The 20,941-nt window shown below is 48.0% G+C and overlaps 9 protein-coding genes across 9 annotated transcripts; 7 read left to right on the top strand and 2 right to left on the bottom strand.

The window, feature by feature from the left end:
- The first annotated feature begins 34 nt into the window (after positions 1-34).
- On the top strand, positions 35-1,866 carry C8Q69DRAFT_274476 (hypothetical protein). The gene has a single exon (XM_028626832.1). The coding sequence runs from the start codon at positions 297-299 to the stop codon at positions 1,446-1,448; it is 1,152 nt and encodes a 383-aa protein (XP_028484545.1). The 5' UTR covers positions 35-296; the 3' UTR covers positions 1,449-1,866.
- A 686-nt stretch (positions 1,867-2,552) lies between these two features.
- Positions 2,553-6,549, top strand: C8Q69DRAFT_274369 (WD repeat-containing protein). The gene is made up of 5 exons (XM_028626831.1): positions 2,553-2,860; positions 3,033-5,821; positions 5,882-6,138; positions 6,201-6,320; positions 6,373-6,549. Exons 1-5 carry the CDS (start codon positions 2,703-2,705, stop codon positions 6,379-6,381), a joined length of 3,333 nt encoding a protein of 1,110 aa, XP_028484544.1. The 5' UTR covers positions 2,553-2,702; the 3' UTR covers positions 6,382-6,549.
- Positions 6,550-7,376: 827 nt separating this feature from the next.
- On the top strand, positions 7,377-8,488 carry C8Q69DRAFT_468190 (hypothetical protein). Its single transcript, XM_028630676.1, has 2 exons — positions 7,377-7,916; positions 7,996-8,488. The coding sequence occupies exons 1-2, from the start codon at positions 7,680-7,682 to the stop codon at positions 8,161-8,163; spliced, it is 405 nt and encodes a 134-aa protein (XP_028484543.1). The 5' UTR covers positions 7,377-7,679; the 3' UTR covers positions 8,164-8,488.
- A 1,133-nt stretch (positions 8,489-9,621) lies between these two features.
- C8Q69DRAFT_498721 (hypothetical protein) lies at positions 9,622-10,502 on the top strand (the record flags this gene model as incomplete). Its single annotated transcript, XM_028632303.1, has 4 exons — positions 9,622-9,876; positions 9,914-10,109; positions 10,161-10,399; positions 10,457-10,502. 4 exons carry the CDS (start codon positions 9,622-9,624, stop codon positions 10,487-10,489), a joined length of 723 nt encoding a protein of 240 aa, XP_028484542.1. The 3' UTR covers positions 10,490-10,502.
- A 687-nt stretch (positions 10,503-11,189) lies between these two features.
- On the top strand, positions 11,190-12,332 carry C8Q69DRAFT_468185 (hypothetical protein). Its single transcript, XM_028630675.1, has 4 exons — positions 11,190-11,486; positions 11,575-11,868; positions 11,925-12,002; positions 12,055-12,332. The coding sequence occupies exons 1-4, from the start codon at positions 11,293-11,295 to the stop codon at positions 12,173-12,175; spliced, it is 687 nt and encodes a 228-aa protein (XP_028484541.1). The 5' UTR covers positions 11,190-11,292; the 3' UTR covers positions 12,176-12,332.
- Positions 12,333-13,280: 948 nt separating this feature from the next.
- On the top strand, positions 13,281-14,333 carry C8Q69DRAFT_468180 (kinase-like domain-containing protein). The gene has a single exon (XM_028630674.1). The coding sequence runs from the start codon at positions 13,368-13,370 to the stop codon at positions 14,214-14,216; it is 849 nt and encodes a 282-aa protein (XP_028484540.1). The 5' UTR covers positions 13,281-13,367; the 3' UTR covers positions 14,217-14,333.
- Positions 14,334-14,989: 656 nt separating this feature from the next.
- Positions 14,990-17,012, top strand: C8Q69DRAFT_468179 (putative MYND domain protein). Its single transcript, XM_028630673.1, has one exon. The coding sequence runs from the start codon at positions 15,107-15,109 to the stop codon at positions 16,898-16,900; it is 1,794 nt and encodes a 597-aa protein (XP_028484539.1). The 5' UTR covers positions 14,990-15,106; the 3' UTR covers positions 16,901-17,012.
- C8Q69DRAFT_468177 (putative mitotic check point protein) lies at positions 17,013-19,093 on the bottom strand. Its single transcript, XM_028630672.1, has 3 exons — positions 18,397-19,093; positions 17,562-18,322; positions 17,013-17,496 (listed from the first exon to the last, which is right to left on the bottom strand). Exons 1-3 carry the CDS (start codon positions 18,850-18,852, stop codon positions 17,373-17,375), a joined length of 1,341 nt encoding a protein of 446 aa, XP_028484538.1. The 5' UTR covers positions 18,853-19,093; the 3' UTR covers positions 17,013-17,372.
- C8Q69DRAFT_468176 (putative calmodulin) lies at positions 19,093-20,734 on the bottom strand. Its single transcript, XM_028630671.1, has 3 exons — positions 20,580-20,734; positions 20,040-20,511; positions 19,093-19,984 (listed from the first exon to the last, which is right to left on the bottom strand). Exons 1-3 carry the CDS (start codon positions 20,580-20,582, stop codon positions 19,548-19,550), a joined length of 912 nt encoding a protein of 303 aa, XP_028484537.1. The 5' UTR covers positions 20,583-20,734; the 3' UTR covers positions 19,093-19,547.
- Between the last annotated feature and the right edge of the window lie 207 nt (positions 20,735-20,941).

Here is a 20,941-nt window from a genome sequence, read left to right as displayed (position 1 = left end):
AAATGAACTCCAGCGAGCTTCTCCACTAAGACACGGCCATTTTGCACGACAGGTGAAAAACTGAACGATCTACTGTGCGGATTTGACACCCGACTAATCATATATTCTAGACCTACGACTCTCAGGGACCGTCAGGCGGCTCGGGACAGCCTGATGTGGAAAAGCAATTGAAATGGGCAGCAACTGTTATCGAACGGTGTACTACCTTTGTAGGTGGGTTGACTGTCAGTCGATCCCAGCCAGTGCTCCCGTCGGGTAACCCACCCGCGTCGTCCGTCCAGCCACAAGTATCGTCGATGCTCGAGACCACCTCTTCTGAAAATCCAAAGAAACGTCTGGTGAATCAAGATCTTGACAAGAGCGATGTTCATCGACGTCACAGCGTGCCGACACGCCACGATACAAGATCAAATGAGCAAAGCTTTGCAATGTCTCGAGAAGGTGCTAACACTCCATTTTCGGATGCATATTCTCAACCTGGGTTGCGCTCTCCCCATGGGCTGCTGTCGTCTCCTGCACCGTTAGCTCGTCTGCAATCACCGTCGCAGACTGGAATGTCTCGAATGCTCCCGTCACCGTCATCTGTCAACCTGCCGCCCACGAGTGCTCAGATACACCCCCTTGGCCCCTCGCCTGGCTGGAGTGTATCTGCTCATACGTCACATCTACAGGATCTGCAGCACCAAGTAAGCACGAAGACGTTAGCTATCCAGACCTTACAGCGGGAGCATGACAACCTCCTGGCGGCATACTCCCGTCAGCAGACGCGATGCATAGCGCTGGACAAGAAGACCAAGGTATCTGACAGCGAGATCAAGGCCTTGACCGAAGAGAAGATGAAACTCCAGAAGCGGGCTGAAGAGCTCGAGACCCAGGTGGAAGATCTAGCGAAAACAAAGGAGGAAGCACATCAACAGTCTGCGACAAGCGGAGCTCAATACATGCAGATCCTAGCTATGTCATCACGGTTGCAGTCCCAGAGCGCAGCCGATCTTCGGCGGTTCAAGCTCGAAAGGGAGGAATGGGAGCGGCAGAAGAAAGAACTCCTGCAAAGGATTGAGGAGCTCGGAGCCCTCAAACACGTGCTTACTGACGTGCGCCACTCTGCAACCGAACATGATTTGTCGACGGAGACGTTGGAGATACATCGAGTGCCGATATCACCTTCCTACCACACGGATGCAGATGATATCCTCGCAACCACGTCACTGGACATTTTGCGGAAGGAAGTGCTACGACTTCGTAGACGCTGTCAAGAAATGGAGGGTGCGTTGAAAGGGTTGGATGATGAGGCAGAGCACTTCAGCGGTGCGCTGCAGCAGGCAATGAATCTGTCTGATCGCATCCGATCCCGGGCCCAGGCGGTTCTTGGACTGCAACGTCCTGGGACAGGTGCAGAGAAGGAGGAGCATTCCACCAGGTCTGGTATGATAGACAGTGAACGATAACGATGGACGCACCATCACTGGCTCCTTGAGATGGGGTATGTATCAAGCCAGCCGTTTGTTTCAGATGACTTTCAAAAAAAGCATATCAAGTATTAATGGACCAGCGAATGTTGGTTATTTCCGAACCGGGCAGGATATATTGGCTCTGCACTTCTGTTGGATGTGAAATGGAATGGATATATTTTCTGATTTGAATGAGAGTTGAACTGGCATATAGTTATTGTAATGAGGCTTAGGAAGGCTTCTCTTTGATTTTGTTTTTTACTTCTTCCTGCATTGTTGTCTGGCGTAAGAGGTTGGTTCTATGGCAAGTCAATGTGGACTGGACCGGCATACCGAAGCAAAGAAGCATTCTACGGTATCCTGTATATAACTTTTGCATCTCTTAAGAACAAACAAACTGTCATATACCTGAGACTAGAGTCTATGATGATGACTTGAGGTCTAAACAAAATCTCCAGACATAGCTGGTAATGTTAACTGGCCACTGGACGATACGTGGATAGTTATATATATGTCCTCAAGAAAGATGTGAACATGAACATGTATCTAAACGAAGCCAAGATACATCCATGGGATTCTGGCACGATCGAAGCTCGGCCGTTCTCAGCTTCTGGTTCGCCCGGTTAGTTGACGAGTTGCCGCTTGCCGCCTCTTTGGTGTGGCTGCCTTGTTGCCTGAGTTGCCCAGTCCATCTCCGGCTTTCCCTCAACTTAGAGCGGAATCAACTAACTAACCTGAGAAACCGCCATCGCGTGTGTCTTTTCTTTCGTTTCTTTTCTTTCCTGTTTCTCGATCGGATGGACCTGGATTGGAGGCTCCCTTTTTTTTTCTTTGGTTCGTATATCCCTGTAGCTCCCTTTGTTTTCTTTGCTGTGGGGGAGAGAGCGTTGTCTTTAGCTCCGTCACTACTTATCGATAACGGACAGCCGCTGACGCTGGTCTAAGTCTAAGCATCTTCCCCCGTCGTGCTTCCCCCCAAAGGATCCGACTTTCCAGTCTGTTGCAGCGTCCCTGTTTCGTTGTGATCCTTCGACCCTTGATTCGGGAGCACGACTGTATCCTGGAGAAGGACTGTTTGCCTCTGATCTTGACAGACCGCGAGGCGGGGTTTCTTGCGGTATCGTTGAGCGAAGCCCGGCTTCGGAGCTATCGTTGCAACGAGTGGCGCGCCGGAGGTGGAAAACGGTTGTGGTCCGATTCGAGGAGTGGGAGAACACTGGTCGGTAGTGAAATCGACCAGCACTGGTGATCATGAAGCCCTCATTATATGATCGCCTGCTCCGGCGGGAAACCGGGGAGACGTCCCACTATGCAGGTATACCGGGTATCTATGGAGCCAGAGAGTGGATCGACGACTTAGATATCGTGAACGAACTGGGTGGTCACACAGGCTGCGTAAATGCCCTCAGGTAAGGTCCTCCGCAGTGGCCTGGTGTTGTTCCACGGCCTCCTTCTACTATCAAATCGTTGCAAATCCGGTTTTTCTTCGTTTCTTCCTTTTCTTGCTTTTTCCACTCGTCGATCTTCTACTGTCTTCCACTGCGATGGCTAGAATGAACTTGGGCTCTGACACTCAACCAGCTGGTCTCGCTCAGGGCGGTTGCTGGCATCGGGATCCGATGACCAGCATCTCAACATCTACTCTTACCAGCCCGACTCGTCGACCGCTCCATTTGCGCTGAATACGACTGTGGCTACTGGTCACTCCGCCAACATTTTCTCCGTGAAATTCATGCCGCATTCGAATGACCAGACGTTGGTCACGTGTGCTGGCGACGCGCAGGTTCGTGTGTTTGACATTGAATATTCCTCAGGAAATGGCAACGGAGCTGCTTCCTCGGCATTCGAGGCCTCTGCGAGAAGTCGCCGTTTCAATAACTTCTTCGCTGGAGCACGCTACCTGACTGCGGGTAATACAAACGCACGGGTCTACCGGTCCCACGCCGATAGGGTGAAGCGGGTCGTCACCGAGTCGTCTCCGTATCTCTTTATGACCTGTTCGGAGGATGGCGAGGTTCGTCAGTGGGATCTACGGCAGCCGTCGTCAGCATACCCTTCGCCGCGGGGTGGTCAGGGCTTCATGGCCTACAGACCTGGACTCCAGCATGACGACTCCAACGTGCCTCCTCCCTTGATATCTTATAAACGGTATCAACTGGACCTGAACACCATTTCCTGTTCCAGCAGTCAGCCACATTATATCGCGTTGGGAGGCGCTCACCTCCACTGTTTTCTTCACGACAGGCGGATGCTGGGTCGAGATCTCCTCGCGGAGAAAGGCGACCCTGGTAGTCCGTCACCAGCACCGGGCACTCCGGAGGATGAGACGATGGGACAGGCGACCAGGTGTGTCCGGCGATTTGCTCCGAATGGAAGGAGAAAGATGCGGCGCAATGACAATGGGCATATCACGGCGTGTAAGATCAGTGATGCCAATCCGAACGAGATGGTGGTCAGCTGGTCTGGAGATCATATCTACAGCTTTGATCTGATTCAAAGCCCCGACGCGCGAGAAGCGCAGGAGAGGGAGGAGACGTTGCGGAATGGCAACCATTCTGGGAGGAGGAGACACTCGAAGGACAGGAAGCGCAAGCGGAAGAAGACCTCGATGACCTCTCTTGACAGCGGTAACAGGCATCATTCCCGCATGCGTTCCGAATCCGACGAAGGTGATAGTATGTCATTCCGGGTACGCTACGGCAATGGGGAGTCGGAGGATATCCCTATCCCCTCGCTTTCTCGTCGAAGCTCCGATACGCCAGAAGACGTCATGGAGAGGGCACGGTATTCTGTTCTCAACGAGGCCCAGCGCCTAAGCTACCGTATTGCAAAGGCCCTGGTGAAGCTCCGGAAGACTTTGTTTTCACTCGAGGCTTCTGTGAGGGAAGCCGCGGAATCTCAACAGGATTCTGCAGATATCACCCCGTACACCGCATCTTTCACTTCAGCCCTAGGCTATGCGGCCTCTTATTTGCCGGAAATGGATGAGACCATTAGAACTTGGAGGTATCCGGTCAATCCGACGCCCGACGAAGTTATCTTCCAGCAAACTCTCCGTCGCAACAGGGAATCTACAAGACGGTTTGTACAAGCGGCAGGTACACTGGCCCGTGTCTTAGGAGGGCGGCTGCAGACAGCATCAGGCGGGGAAAGCCCCCAACTAGAGATGTTCAGGCAGATTGAACCCGCTCCGACAGAACACGGCATCATAGATTCAGAGTCCCAGTTTGGATATGACTTTTTGAAAGCGATTTTGCTTTGGCTGGAAGGCGACCGGCAGGCTCTCCTTAATGGTTTCAAGTATGATCCTGCGCGCAGGCGTGACAGAGCACGGTTTCCTGTTCCGCAGTCGGCGGGCGATGAAGCGATTGAAGAGATTCTAATCCCTTATCTCGAAGAACTGGCAGGATCAGCGCCTGTGGTCAATGTGGATGCGTCGAGGTTCGAGCGTGATGAATCTCGCATTGTCTTTGACACTCAATCTTCAGCAGTGAAATCCTTTGCCAACGCCATAAAGATACCCCTGGAGGATCTTGACGGAGCGAGCGTGAGAGTGGAAGATGGCGAAGAAAGACCATGCCCATCAAATGTCCGTGCAATGGATCGCCGCGCAGCAATGAGATTCTGGGGTTTGAAAGTTGGCAGGAGTATTCTTATGCAAGCAGGTGACGGCGTGAATTTTGAGCTTGTGAATCGCGCTTTTGGTGGACTAAGAACTAGTGTCGAGGAGGATAAGGATGACGATGATGAGCGGGAACGAGTGCAGGAAGATATTGATCCTGATGAAGAGGAGGAGCCCGTTGAGGAAGTCCGTCTCATCAGAGGCCGCGCTTCTGCGGCTCGTCGAAGTTCGTCGCACTCCCAGGATACGTCCACTTCTCGGATGACCGCATCAAACGGTGGATCTTCTGCGGACTCTGGGCCGGATGACGAAGTGGCTGCATTCTCTAGCTCTGATGTCGAGATGCCACAAGCGTTGCAGTCTGATGGTGATGATGAGGGAAACAGTGACGATGATCAAGGCGAAGAATCTGAGGACGGCGAGAGTGACCAGGATGACGAGGATGATGAATCTGAAGACGATGAGGACGAGTTAGAATCTGAGGAAGACATCTTCTTCAGACAAACTGGTTTCCAAAGCAGCAGGAGAAGAGAAAACGTCCACCGTGATGTGCCCTGTTCGTCGCATACCAGGGTCTATCGGGGACATTGTAATGTCAAGACCGTCAAAGACGTGAATTACTTCGGATTGGATGATGAGTATGTGGTCAGTGGAAGCGATTCTGGTCATTTATTCATCTGGGACCGCAAGACCTCCAACTTGGTCAATATCCTTGAAGGGGATGGTGAGGTGGTCAACGTGATTGAAGGTAAGGAAGACGGCTCTGCCAGACTGAAACTTGATTTTTGATTCTTACTGATTTTCTCAGGCCACCCCTACGAGCCCACCGTTGCATGTTCTGGAATCGACAACACCATCAAGATCTTCTCTCCTGACAGACGAGCTCAGGGTGAAGCGCATGCAGGCAAGAATATTTTGGATCCTGACAATGCCGCAAACACTCTTGGAAGACATGGAGTTTCCGGTCTTGGTCTCAAGAGTCGCAAGCGGATGCAAGACAGCTATCAGATCATGAGCCGAAACGACGTTGACCGACAGGGTGGTATGACGGAGGCATTCGTTACGGTATGTTTAAAAAGGGGAATTTTACCATAACAAGAATGCTAACAGCTTCTTCTATTGTATAGAGGAGTATGCTTTCCCGTCTAGCTGCAACTTTGAGGCAGCGACAGACCCTTGGTGGTATTGCTGCCCTCGGCGGGGAAGTGGGCGAAGGCACTACCATTGTTTTGGATGAGAATTGCACTGTAAGTCCTGCATTTTCCAGCTGCATTCTCAATCGCTGACACTGTTGTCCAGGTCATGTAGTGGTCGTTTTCTTATATTCCCCGCTGGTCTTGGTAATACTTTCTCTATCTTGAGATGTTAATCCCAGAAGATAGAATCTTGTTCGGATCATGTCCCGCCACGTCTCGATTTAGGAGGACCTACCTGTTTCCATGACTGAATGTGTCCCATTTCCCTTCTGCCTTGTCATTTTCTTATCCAGGCACGTTTCAAGATGCATTATGGACACCAGTATCAAAGATAAATTGCATTCACGCCGCAACTACACGAAAAGATAGCATAGAACGATTGAAATAACATGTGAAAGTGATGCAGAATGAGACACCTACTTTACAACCCCATATTTAAAGCTGTTTCTATTGCCCTCTGGCTCCTAATTTCTCCATCCTTACCTCCATCATCCTTAAACTTGGGTATAATATGTCTCGGAGGATGTAACAACTCCTCGTCCTTTCCCTCCCACCAATCTCTTCTAGCTTCCACTTCCACTCAAACTTCTCCCTGTATGATTTCGGGAAGATATCCAGTACTTCAACGATCTCTTCAGGGCTCGCGGCTCGATATCCTATGATATTGGTACTGTACATTGTCGTCTCTTTTCGATGTTTATGCATTTAATAGATCGCTGCGGTAGTGGCTATAATGAGCTCACCATGACATATGAGACAGGCTCGATTCGGCAAGAATAAATCGATTGAGATACTTACTTAGTCAAATATTGTGAAGTGATATTTATTGCATTATGTGCTCTACTAAAAGGAAAGGCGCCTTATAATACAAGTTAACATGAACTTTTGGCGGAATCACCAACTTAAGCTAATGTAAAGAGAACTATAATAGTGTACAGAGTAATTTGTAATTAGACTATGGAATTTCCAGCTATCGCTCTCCATATCTATGACGTGTATGCATATAGGTGAAGTTGAGTTGGTGGCTGGCTGAAGCCGTTCAGCGCTTGACTTATGCGATAAACAGGTTACTTTCAACTAAGTAACTTTAGCATATACTAAAAAATGCCTCATACATTATTTCACCTTCGCTAATCAGTTCGATCTCTTTGTGATCGACACCGCTAATAGATCCAGGATCACCGAAGGCTACGTCGTCATTTCCTGCGGGAAACATCGAACCCTATTTGTTTGTTCTTAAGTATACCCACTTAGCTGAACACAATATCTACTCAACATGAACATGTGGAGCTGAAAACATCCGGGTTAGTATCGTAGTATAAAGTACCCCTCTAACCCCTCTTCCACCTCGAGCATTTATCTGACTATCCCAAATAATAACTCATTTCGGAGTCCTCCTCACTCGCCAAAATGCTCAACGCAATTGACGTTCCATTTGACGCGTCCAAGTACGCATTCCGAACAAATTTTGATGGTCTCACCATTACCAACAACTCTTTTTCAGATCGTCTTGAGAATGCAAAGACAAAGTACCAGGATGCCCTCAAACAGTTCGAATCTGTGGATAAAGATGCACGGAAAGAATACAAGGACAGCAAGGACGAAGGCTTCACCTCTGATAACTTTGGAACTTGGGTGGTCCAGAACGTAAGTCCATGTTTAATCTTTACTGAGTATCGCAAGTCTGTGAAGATAGCATGTCTTAACCTTTCTACTCCACTCATAGTATCCCCAATGGAGTAATGAAAAGTCGATTCTGGAGGCCAGAGGTACCGAATTGACCCAAATTGCGATGGCTGCCTTTGGGCCGGCTTACCAGGAAAAACACCGAAAGGACCAGTCGGCTTTCAATAATGCAGCATACCAGGCAGGCCATCACCCCGAAATCGTCTAAGGAAATAGGAGTCAACCATATGCAGACAAGAGGCGATTGAATTGAGCTTGCTTGTGTATAGTGTATAGAGAAATAGAATTATCTGTTTCTATACGGATTTTTTTATTTTGTATTATCAGGTGGTCTTGATGCCAGTCCTATTTTCTAGGTCATCGGTGCTTAGTGTGCCTTTCCTACGGTTTTGGCCGCGCCGTCGTAGAATCCCTGGTATAATTTTTCCAAGTATGTATGTATATTACAAACGAGGGTGCCTCCAGGAGAATTTGACTACCTAGGTTATTGATAACCTCTAAATAATTATTGATAAGACTACTACTCGTCTAGATTAGGTGATCAAGGTAGAAGCTATTTGAACCGCGGTTTTCTTGTACTTAAAAGAGTTGACCAAGCTTTCTAAACTTTGGGTAGCGTAGGCATCTTGAATTTTAGTGTTATATGCATATAGATTGTGTCAAGAAGATTATATTCTAATATCTCCCTTCTCTCCCTTCTCTCCCTTGATGATTCTAGATTTCGTTTTCCTGCTCTACTTTAGCTTCCTCAGATTTCTCCCTGTATGACTTCGGGAAGTGATTCAGTACTTCTGCGATCTCTTCGGGGCTCGCGACTCAACATTCTATGATATTGGCACATTGCCGTCTGCATCGAAGCTTCGATACACAGCCTCCATGCCGAGGCGCGAGAAAGCGGAACCGGAGGGGTCCTGAGGGAGGGTTACGAGGGTGGATAGTAATGGTGATTGAGTCGAGGGCTACAGTACAGTAGGTGGGTTTAGATACATGGCTGATCCACGTAACGAAGTCAGCGTAGGTTTGGGGACTTCCCACGCCATCTCTGAATACGGGGACGAATTAGAAAGAATCCAAAGAAAGTAAGTAGGATAAATAAAATAAAGTAAAAACATACAACAGCAGGGATTCGCTGGTAGTTGCCTACCCAACTACTAACCTGCCGGCGTGTGGCTTCTCTACAGTTAGTAGCTCCCTAAGTGCCGCCTGGAGAAAGTAATCGATGGAATTGTCCTTTAGAATGAACATCTAGTCAATTAGAAGTCGTAACACATTTAACAGCAAGGGATTCCAAAAATATTCATGTATTCTCAAGTTCAGGAAACTTCCTTCGTAAGTCACAGGAAAGATCAAATGAGTTATAACAAAGAAGCCTAAGTGTTACTAAGATAACATAGCTGCGTTCCTATCGCCACTAACGCATTCACTCACTGCAACACTTCCCACTTCCCCCCATTCTGTTCTCCCAGCCACTTCGAGGGCTACTGTGCTGCTGTCAGGGCAAATAATTCGTACCAGCCGTTGGTCTCAACGGAAGTCAACTGACAACACCAACACGATACGCGTAATATCGTCAACATTCAAAGCCTCTGCAGCTATATTCTGCAAAATCCATCATCATTCAATCCAATACTGCATTACGGTTTTTAAGAATACTCGAACTCGAACAATGGCACCTACAGACTTCACCGACATATGGGCCCCCATGCAGGTGCCTGAACTGAAAGTCCGAGACGGGTATGGCACTGGGCCAGCCCGTAGCCGTCACAAACTGTCTAAAGACCAGATTTCTCCGTGGACAAACCTTCTGGATGAAATAAGACGGCATACGAATCGATATTACAGAAAACCTAGAAACCATGGTCCCATTACCCGCTCTGAATGCTACGTTGTTGGAAATGAGATTGGTGTCTCTGGCCGCTTTGTCAATAACCTCTGAATACCACTGCACCCATTTTTAGAAAAAAATAGGTCCAGGTCTCACTTTTGGAGACCCTCAAGCTGGCACGCCTCTTTATGGAAAGTCGTCGAGGACAGTGGCAGATAGCACTGTCCAATGCAATAAAGATCCGGGCACAATATGGATTGTTGACGAGATGAAAGCACCTTGGACAACGGGCCTTAATGTGACTCCGAAGAAGCTGGCCAAGTTATTAGGTAAAAAAATCCCTTTAAAAAGTCATTGAAGTATACTAAGAATGAAAATAGGCCAAGTAGCAAGATACATGGATGATAACGAGACCCTCTATGGGTTCTACTCGACTTATAATGAAACCGTGTTCCTCAAGCGGACGGGGAAATACACTTTCCAGGTATCCCCAGTGATCAATCACGATTCGGTATCATCCCATGAGTTCGGTCAGGTAAGCCTACGGGAATGCTTCTTAGCCATAGCGCATATGGCTGGTGAGAAGTGGCGGTATTCGAGAAGGACCGGGGACAGTCTGGTAAGTTACACGTTGTTTTGCATAAGTAATGATTGTGAGACTGACAATTGCATCCAGACATCAGGAAAATGGAAAGTGCAAGCTCTATAAGCGTAGAACAATGGTTTAATACTCTGACTTTCGACAATTAGTTTGCGTATTGCACGATGGAAGGTTAACAGGCTTAGTGTGTCGAGTGTACGAATCTCTGTCTTCTTTAGCACGTCGTGTATTATAGTAAGGAAATGAAAACAGAAGGCAACTTCGTTTAGTGATATATGGGACAGGCTGTAGTTGACCAAACCGGCAGCTGCAATTCCCATGGCGATGTAGACCCAGATGATGATGATACTTCTTCCTTGGCTTTCACGTTTTGTGCACTGGCTCTGCAAATAGGAACAATAGTGTCAAAACCGCTATTTATAATGCCAGATATAATAGGACTAATAATTGACTGACCGATAGAATAGGAAGTGGCCTAGATTACTAGACAGATAGTAGCAACGACCGAAACGACTGTTAATAGCTTGCGACGGATACATTTCTAAGTTATATTACTCCTAGAGAGGTACCTAGGTACATATAGTAAGGCGGCCTAGTATACATATTACAATGCCTGCAGGAATACTACTCGTCTGGATTAGGCGATCAAGGCAGAAGCCATTTAAACCGCGGTTTTATTGTCCTTGAAGAGTTGACCAAGCTTTCTAAACTTTGGGTAGCGTAGAAGACCTCTTTGGTGTCACGTGCGTAAAGATTGTCATATCTCTTAACATCCCCCCTCATTTATTGTTATTATCTCTCCCTTGATCATTTCTGGATTTCCTTTCCTGCTCCACTTGTCTGCCCCTATAACGTCAACTCTCGTTCTGTCATCGTCACTACTCTCCCTAGACTTCTCATACTCTCCCGTCATGGAATCCCATTTCCCTAACGGCTGCATCCTCAGCAGATATGAGAGAAAGATTCTATGTGTGCAAAATCATGAATACCTGATAGAACGCGTTCTCTCTGAAAAGTATGTCCCTGAGTTTGTTCAAAGAGTTGCTGTTTTCGAGGCGAAGAAAACAGACAATCAGGAAAAAGTGATCCTAAAGCTTCGTTTTGAGTGAGTTACGAGCTAATATTCTCCACTGATCCATGAAGAGACCATGTGGCTCCGGTACCATTCTGCTGACTGATATATGTATGTGAAGAATGGACCCTAGGCCGATCCTCGAATCGGACAGACCCACCATACTGGAGATGGCGGAAGATTGGTTCAAGGAAGAAGTTCACTGTTTAGAGAGTTGCCAAACTGAAAATCATGCAACGCCCATACTCTACGGCAAAGACGAGCTAATTCAAGCAGATCCGAGTGATCTATATCCTGGAGGTTACTTGCACGCCATCGCAATGTCGAAAGTTCCCGGATCCCCTGTTACTACTTTCTCTAAGTTCAGCAAGAAGGAGATCAATACCATTCGCCAGCAACTTGCAGGAATACTCGAGTAAGTATCCTTAACTGTATACAACTGTCTTTACATCAGCTAACGCTAGGACTAAGACACATGCGTCAGCGAGGATGGTACTACGACTTCCCTAGCAAAGACCATCTATTTTTTGAACGAGGATCAATGCACACGTACGTTTCAAGTTCCTGAGTATCTTCTCACATTACTGATGGCAATGGAAAGGTCTCTGGTGGGGTTCTCTGGTATCACGCCAGATGATCCCGATGAAATCGAGCCTATAACCGAAAATTCATTTGCAGTTAGGGCTTTCGGTTTGGCAGGGTTGCCGTGTGGCAGGAGATAAATCAGGAACTGTCTTCTGTTCGTCAATTGAATCTCACTTCTTGTGTTCCTATAGGAAAGGGCTGGCACTTTCTGTATCTGGTTTGATAACCGATGCATTCTAGCGGTGAACATGAGTGCTAGTTAATGATATAATGCAATATTCGAAACGAAAAAGGCGCCCGGATCCAAAAAACCGTCTCAATCCTTGCACATCCGCGTATGATTCCTAGCATACTCAACTACCCAATTTGCTGTAACAAAGAGAAACCCCGAAAAAGAGACCCGATAAATATACGCTGAGACTGTATCCAGAACGGATCATCCCATCATTTATACCTTCATCGATATCTCGACCCCCATATGGCTTCCCTTTTTGTGAAAAAGAACCCAAAGAAAGTAAGTAGAGTAGGAACAATAAAAATAAAAACATACAACAGCAGGGATTCGCTGGTGGTCACCCACCCAACTACTAACCTGCCGGCGTGTGGCTTGAGTACGGCTGAGCGGACGGGAAGCCCTATTTTCCACACCCTATGGTCGTATGTGGTAGTTTCCTGTCTAACCAAGATTATATAACGATATCAGACGGATTTAACCTGGGATTGGGGTCGTGTTCGGGTTGATAGGGTGGTTGGGCCTGGAGGAGGGAGATGTTATATGGAGGATCTTGACAATAAAAATAAAACTCAACCCATTAATTCTATTTGTGATAGTGGGATAGTCAGAAGTCTGCTTTGTTCATCACACCGCGAGGTCAAAGGCTTCTGGCTTTAGAATGGCGGTAGACGAGAACCGGTGCATTCTCATCAATCAAATAAACAGCCGTTTCAGATAGAAGATGGAAGAAGTCTGTATAGAAGAGTTTTAAGGATCTCGGTGCTGAATAACACTTGCTCAGAGTGCGCCACAGGCTTGAAATCGAGTTCTTTTCTTATTACTGGCTAAACATGTGCACAGCAACTTTTAGTTGCTATTAAGCTCTGTCAGTTGTGGCCTTCTTTTCTGTCTATCCCAGAGAGACCAGGGAAACGGGACAGCAGATCTCACGGCACGGATAAACCAAATCTCCCAGCCATTGATCAGCCGTTCTTCATCGTCCACAGCTCTAGCATAACTTGCCTCTACAACAACCATAAGTGTTCATTCTATAATGCTGCTGCTCCTGCACGATAAATTTGATCTTTTTGACCGGTACATGTTGATAAATCCGAATGCCAGACAGTTTTAAATCTAAAATTCATTGCCCTTCATCCACCACTCATTCATCTTCTGTTAACGACACTCTTCTACACCGATTTCTTATCTTAGCGGCCATCAAACTCCTGAAACATATACGGCCGCATAAGGGGAGCGTTCTTTTCGTCTCTCGAAGTTTGTGTATCAAGTATGGACCACTTGTCCAGCTCTCTGAAGCTTCGACGATGCGTTATATCTCCAGCCATACATCCATTCCTGTGCCTAAGATCTTCTGCGCCTTCGAACATCACGGCTGGACCTATATCCTCATGGAAATGATTCATGGCGACAAGATTGGAGTTGGATGGATGGATCGAAGTGAGGAATCAAAGGCGAAGGTTTTATCACAACTAAAGCAGATGATCCAAGAGATGAGGAGTCTTATTCCTCCTGACGGATGTGGCATTGCAAATATCAATGGCGAATCTCTATATGACTGTCGATTACCAGGACCCTCACTGAATTTTGGACCATTTAGCAATGTTCAAGATTTTCATACCCATTTACGTCAAGGCATATACCTGGATCCAAATCTTGACCCGGAGTTACAGGAACTCATCGTTCAGCAACAGAGTAGCTGGCCGCTGAAATTTACGCATGGTGATCTTAGCAGCTTGAATATTCTAGCTTCTGGAGATGAAATTGTCGGTATTATTGACTGGGAGACAGCTGGATGGTATCCATCATATTGGGAATACACTACTGCTTGTCAAGTGAACCCGCAGAACTATTTCTGGCGTGATGAGATTGATAAATTTCTTGAGCCGATGCCTAAGGAGCTAGAAATGGAAGAGACTCGCCGAAGATATTTCGGTGATTTCTAGTCTATGGCAAGGGATAGTTTGCTTTTGTTAGATTAAGTCATATGTTGTAGCGCGGCCTATACCAATGCTGCACTTTCTATACACAATTCAAGCCAAGTTGGCCTTATCTGATTGGCATCTTGCGTCATTTAGCTGCAGTACGATTCTTACCTTCCACCATTCTAACTATAATCCGGATGAACAGTAGGTATACTATTAGTTTGGCAGAGTGGGCACTCGGATATAATTAACTTGGAGACTACCTAAGGTACTGTTTAACGCTTTTCCAAATGCATCACAAACATATCCACCGTTAAAACGAAACCATATTCAAACCAGATATGTCCAATAAAAAAGTATAATACAGACCAGGGGGAAAAGAATATCATAATTACCTCTTTACCAGCATCAAGATCTTCCAGATAGGTAAATTAAAGTAATCACGTGATATCGAATTTCCGAAAAGCATAAAAAAAAATCCAACGAAGATTGCGGGGAAAACAGGTAAAAATAACCACAAGTGGCGAACGGGGCAGCCGATTTTTTATGATAAGCTGCGGAGAGTTCTGATTCCTTGAAAGGAAAAGGATTTAAGGGGAGATTTTTACTTTTTTTCGGAACAGTATCACAAGCCCTGTTTGGAGGGGTCGAGCTGGATCGTACCCGATAAGACTTTTTGGGGTTCATCCATTTTTTTTTTTTTTTTTTTTTTTTTTTTTTTTTTTTTTTTTTTTTTTTTTTTTTTTTTTTTTTGGTTCTCCTCTCTTTTCGAAAATTCGAGGGCTTGCGGTGGATCTCCTGGAAGAACTTGAATTTTCTTTTTTGAAGACAGATTTGGCAGATCAAGGAAAGGAAAAGAGAAGGAGCGAAAAATAGACCCCTATCCATTATCTCTCATTATTCTCTGTATAATGGATCTCGCACTCAAACACCGCGAAGAAGCAACCGCCCGATTATACGGGGATCCGCATAACCCGCTCCTACATCTAGAGCGCGGTCGCATTCACGAGCAATTGGGATATCCGGACCTCGCGGCTGCGGATGCGTATAGGGCTCTAACTCTATTTGAGTCCGTGGTTGACCCGGATGGGTGTGAGTTTTTGGCTAGAAAGAGGAAGGATGTAACGGAGCAGGAAGAGCAGGAGAAAGAGAAGCGTGATGAGGGCGATGGGGAGGAAGAGGATGATGATGAGGAGGAAAACTTTACACCGACATCCCAAGAAGAATACGATTCTTCTATAGGAGATGTGTATGGGCTTCTTGTGAGGAGTCTTGTTCGTTGTGGATGCCTGCGCGATGCGTATGAGTTTTGTCTTCGTGGGATGAATCTCCTTGCTGATGGTGATGGTGATTTGGTGAAGAGCGAGGAAATTGGGCTGAAGGAGGAGATGGAGAAGATTAAGAGGATCTCAGCAATTCAGGAGCGGAGAAGAAGGAGAGGCAGTAATTCTGCCGCTGCTGATGATGGTGAAGCTGAAAAAGAAGTCCAATTGAACCCAACAACACTCAACGCTCAAGGATACGCTCGCAGAGTCCTGTATCCATGGAACGAACACGAGCCGGATCGCAAAGCAGCCGATACGCTGCAGTTGCTGAATGAGAGGTTGGGAGATGTTGCTCCAAAGTGTGAGGTCAGAGCTGTCTCATTGCCGGCTTTGCATAATGACCATCCTTCCCATGGGTCCAAGAAGGATGGACAAGACGAAACCAAAAACGCAAACGAGGAGGTATCAATCCAGCTAGGTCTCTTCGCCAAAGAAGACATCGCACCTGGCGAGATCATCCTGCGAGAAACGTCCCTTTTGACAGCAACAAATCGTCTACACGACGACCTGTGCGACGCTTGCAATGGTCCTCTGCCTGAACTCTCGTCAGGAAACCCCCCTGTTGCATGCATAGAGTGCGACGATACCATCTTCTGCAGCCAGGAATGTCACGATCGCGCACAGGAGGTATACCACGCCGCTGTCTGCGGACAGGAAGGACTCGAGTCTATCGGGAAAGATATTCCTGATCCCAAAGACAAGGCGGATTACTTATACCTTTTGCTCCTGGGCCGAGCTATTGCCATGGCAGCTACGCAGGAGGTTCATCCCCTCGAATTGCCCGAGGTGAAATACATCTGGGGAGACTTCCATGATCTCCCGTCCTCCTCTACCGTCATTTCACCATCAGCAACATCTACCGAACAGACCCTGCTGCCCTGGGAATCGGACCCAACTTCCACCCTTCCGTTCTCATTCCAACTCTCCATCCTTCAACCGATGCGCATCCTTGAAGAAATGGGTCTCGACCCCTTCGCCACTCTCCCTCTCTACGACACCTGGGTCCTGAATACGCTCTATGCCAAATTCCGCGGCACCGCCTCAGGCCGTCTGTCCACATGGGACGGTGGCCCCGAAGTCTGCGCCGTGCATCCGCTCTGGTGTCTCGCCAACCATTCGTGCGATCCGAATGTAAGGTGGGAGTGGGGTGCAGAGATTACCTTCATGGCGCGAACGACGGAGGAGAGGGCGATGTGGAAGGAGAAAGATGGGCGGGAGAGCAGAAGGAACAGAGGGGGCATCAAGAAAGATGAGGAGATTCTAAATCATTATTGCGATATTGGATTGAGTGTCAAGGAGAGGAGGGAGTGGGCGAGGGGAGCGTTGGGCGGAATGTGTTTGTGCGAGAGGTGTTTGTGGGAGGCGTCTTTGGAGGAGTGATGGTTATCATGAAGGAATAGATGGTTCTCAAAACTCATAGAGCTCTAGATCATGAGTGGCTAGCGGGGATGTGTCGTGTTTAGATACCCAGAGTTGTAAAAGTGGATCTCGTTACCTGTGTCTCTCCCAAGAAGCGTTCTATTCTTGCATTAAATGGTCATTATCATTTCTAAGGAAACAGGCTATAAATACAGGTACATGCGAGAAATCGCTCATCCCAGACTAGCTCCAACCAGCAGAGACCCCCAAAGTCCAATGCTCAATGACACATGGTGGGAAAAGAAACAGAATGCCCGATATAATCACACAAATCCAGAAATAAAATAACGTTTTGAGCCTCGAGGAGGCTACCAGGGAAATAGAGAAAAAAAGGGTTAAACTTCAAGATATCACAAAACACGGACGAATCGAAATGAAGTTTAGAGGCGGAAAGCCGGAAAAGAAGCGACTAAGCGTGCTCTCGAATGAAAGTCTATTTGGCGTGGTCTACCATTTCCTGGTAGAGATCGTCAGGAATATCGCGGACGAGGAGGACCGTGAGGGCGATGATCTCCTTAGCGTTTAGAGGGAGAAATGAACGGAGGACCTTATTCGGGCTGGAGAGAATCTTTGAGTTAGAAATCTACGGCAATGCTGTATTTGGAACATGTAGCTAGCGTACCTTGGACTCTTGAGAATAGTATCGCGCATTCTGATTAGCTGAGCCACAATGCATAGAATATTGAGATGCGGCCCATATGCAAACAAAAAGTCCCACAGATGTAGGACCTCTGGTAGCGGCGGAGTGCAGGCGCAGAGCGTGAGCACCGAGGGAAATGCATAAAGTTCGGCGTACATTCCCTTAGAGAAAAGATAATTGGCGAGTTTCGGTTCGACGAGTTCAAGACATCGATCCACGAGCTTCAGACCCCTATGGACTCCATCCATAGCCCCTCGGATGTAACTTGGACATTCCTTTGTGATGAAGTAATGGAAAAGTGCGAAAGCTTCGACTTCGCTGCGAGCAGCATAGAGGAAGGGCGCACAGAGGACATTCATGCCTTGGACGTAGACGGCTGTCTCCGAGAAGTTGATAGGTGGACCAAAGCTCACTTCGGGTATATCTCCAGATGGTTCTTCAGCTATGACTGGAGGGGTATCAATGGCAAGTTCAAGTTCACGTCTCCGTGAACCAGGCCGCGATCCCGTAGTCCCAGTTTTGGCATCGTGAAGCTTCCATGCGACAGCATTCAGCAACCGAATCAAACTTGCTTCTGTAACCCGACGTTTGAATAGAGGGTCCGTTGCGAGGGTACGGAAAGTATCATTACGGATCTTTGTATAGGCGGGTGAACGCCCTCTGTGGACTAACGAGAGGTATTCGTCTGTGGGCAGGGCGGGAACATCAAGAAGTGCAAGCCAGAGATATATTCTATAGGGGGACTGTAGGCCTCAGGATCAGTATCTGCCCAAGGTGGACACATGGTTAAACCCGAAGGAAAGGCAAACATCCTTACCATGCCATCACTGTCTGCATCCACCCTCGAAGACAGAACAAGATATCGCAATTCCTTCAAACCTCCAGTAACATCCCCGTTTGGCGGTCCATCCCTCAGCAAATTCTCGAGACTCGATCTTTTCAGCCCTATCCCTGACCCCGTCTTCCTCGCGGGTCGTTTAGGGGTCTGATGAACGATCGCCGAACCCGTCACACTGGCATCACTGTTCGATCTCGTTCGTCTCCGTGGCCGAGTAGTTGTTGGCGACTGGGCTCGCGCATCGAAGGGAGAATCGAGCCCAGAAGCCCGCGAGGGACTCGAGTCATTCGAAGGCTGCTGCTGACCGCTGATCGACGAGTAGCTCGAGTACAACGTCTGGTGCGACTGGAACTTCCGCAGCGTCCGCGCAGTTCGGGGCGACGGTGGCACGGTGACGTTAGAAGGATTGGACTGCGATGGAGGCTTGCTCGCCATCGTTTTTTCACAGTGTCAGTCGCGATGACGCTGAGAGCGGGGAGACTGTATGCTGCAGCAGCAGCATTAGCATCTGCATCCAACAGACTTCCCGGGATCAAGTAAACGAAGTCAGTTTACACTAGCGGAGCAGAGCATTGCGATCGCCAAGCTGGTTCTGCTGGATGTCCTGTGCTTTCTTTTCGCTGGACGTTGGATGCGGGGACACGCGACGCGCGATTCGAGACCAGAATGGCTGGAGAGGCTGGGAAGGCCAGAGAGGGGTCCTTGCGCCGCATGCGACGATGTTTAGTATCAACCTAATTGTTTAGGTCTCGATCCGCTCCCATACCATCGATGGATTATCCTCCGATGATACTCTTACTGGAGGAGCATCCGCCTATACTTGCCAGTCCAAGCATTATTATTGGAAAGGGCCCGGTCCGTTTTCTATCTCGTTCTGTATTACTGCCTGCCCATGGTCGATTCCGCTCGTAAATCGGATACATGTCTACCATCTTACCGGAACAGTATTATTGTTCTAGAAATACACAAATCGCACGCATATAAAGGTAACATTAACAAGCATGTGAGACATGAATGACAGCTGCATGTTTCGTCCATCATAGTTCGTTTTGTTCGTTCATCCCAATCCGGAACTCCATGACACCTACCCCGAGGAAACCCCGAATAAGCAAAATGGATTCGACTTTGTCTCACCATCGCACAGCATCCACCTGGGCCTTTGCGCCTGCTTTGTCGCTATCTGGGCCGCCCATAACATTAGCAACAAACTCCTGATAGCGGAAAACGTCCCCTTTCTTAGCACCGCCCGCAAAGCCACCGCTTCGTGCAGTCCGCCCGAATGCTCTTCGCCCAGTGAATCCGGCTATGACTTCGTCGATCTCTCGTTCGCTAAGAGGGGACTCCCCAGCCTCAGGACTCGTGTGCAGGAGTGCATCCCTCAGCTCTGCCACATCGATCTGGCCACTGTCATCATCGTCAAAGGCAGCGAGGGCGTTCAATAGTTCTTGAGAAGATGACAAAGGAGCCAATAACGTGGAGATGCTATTCAGGAAAGTGGGTAGATTGACCGTCTGAGATGATCCCGGAGGGAAATACTGCCCAACCGCTGCAGACGACGAATCTTGACCTGTTAAAATGTAAGTTTAGCAATGGATCAGAGATTGTTGTCAGACTGTCTGTACCCAGGTTTCTTAGAACGTCCGCGACATCCTCCCTGTTCACTATTCCGTCGTTATCGCGATCGAGGACTTGGAACGCTTCACGCATCTCCCTTAACTGCGCCGGTGGCAGTCTGGAAAGGGAATCGTTCTCTATCGGACCGCGTGCGACCGACATGGCCCCCGTGGTCGAAGAGAAACTACCTCGGCCACTGGTCCTGCCCGTAGGTGTAGGAGATGCCGGAGGCTCTCGAAATTTTGGCTGTGGAATCCGCTCAGCGCTGCTTGAAGCAGTATCCTCATCTTCGGCGGTATAAGTCTGGTTCAGTTTGCTTGGGGACTGAATGGGGGTATGCCCTTTCCCTGGAGAACTGCCCGGTGTGCTTGGTCGGCCAATCGTCGAGGGAGAATTGGGCGTCGAGGGTCTGCGAAAAGGAGAAGTGCGAGGCGACCCAAATGACAATGGGGACGGTTTGTAAGTACCGTTAGGAGTCACCTGTATAGGTTGTATCAATTATCGATGTTCGTCGACTGTTCTCGTTGCTAAGCGGGGACGAAACCTACCATGATGACGGGGAGAGAATCTTCAACAGCGTAGAAGTTTATCGTATATTGTACTCATGCACAAGGTATTATGGCAGAAAAACAGCGTATATCTCCAATTCCCTTAGAGTCGTCGACTAACAGTGATATTTCGTTGTGGTGAATCTGTATTAGATCTAACTAACTACTGGTTGCTATCGTCCCCAGAGTAAACAAACGGACGATCTGCCGACCCCGACCGCCTCCGGTGCCAAGTAACGCCGCCTCCGTCTACCAGAGCACGTGCGGGGAGCGGACCGTAAAGGGAGAGGGAAAGCGCCGCGACAGTGCAAGTCCAACGCCCCCGGAAGCACTCATATCTATCACGATGGCATGAAAAATGG

This window comes from Paecilomyces variotii, assembly GCF_004022145.1.
Source record: "Paecilomyces variotii strain CBS 101075 chromosome Unknown C8Q69scaffold_6, whole genome shotgun sequence".
NCBI lineage: Eukaryota > Fungi > Ascomycota > Eurotiomycetes > Eurotiales > Thermoascaceae > Paecilomyces > Paecilomyces variotii.
Note: the sequence above shows the minus strand (reverse complement) of the source record. Positions and strands in the feature narration are given on the sequence as shown.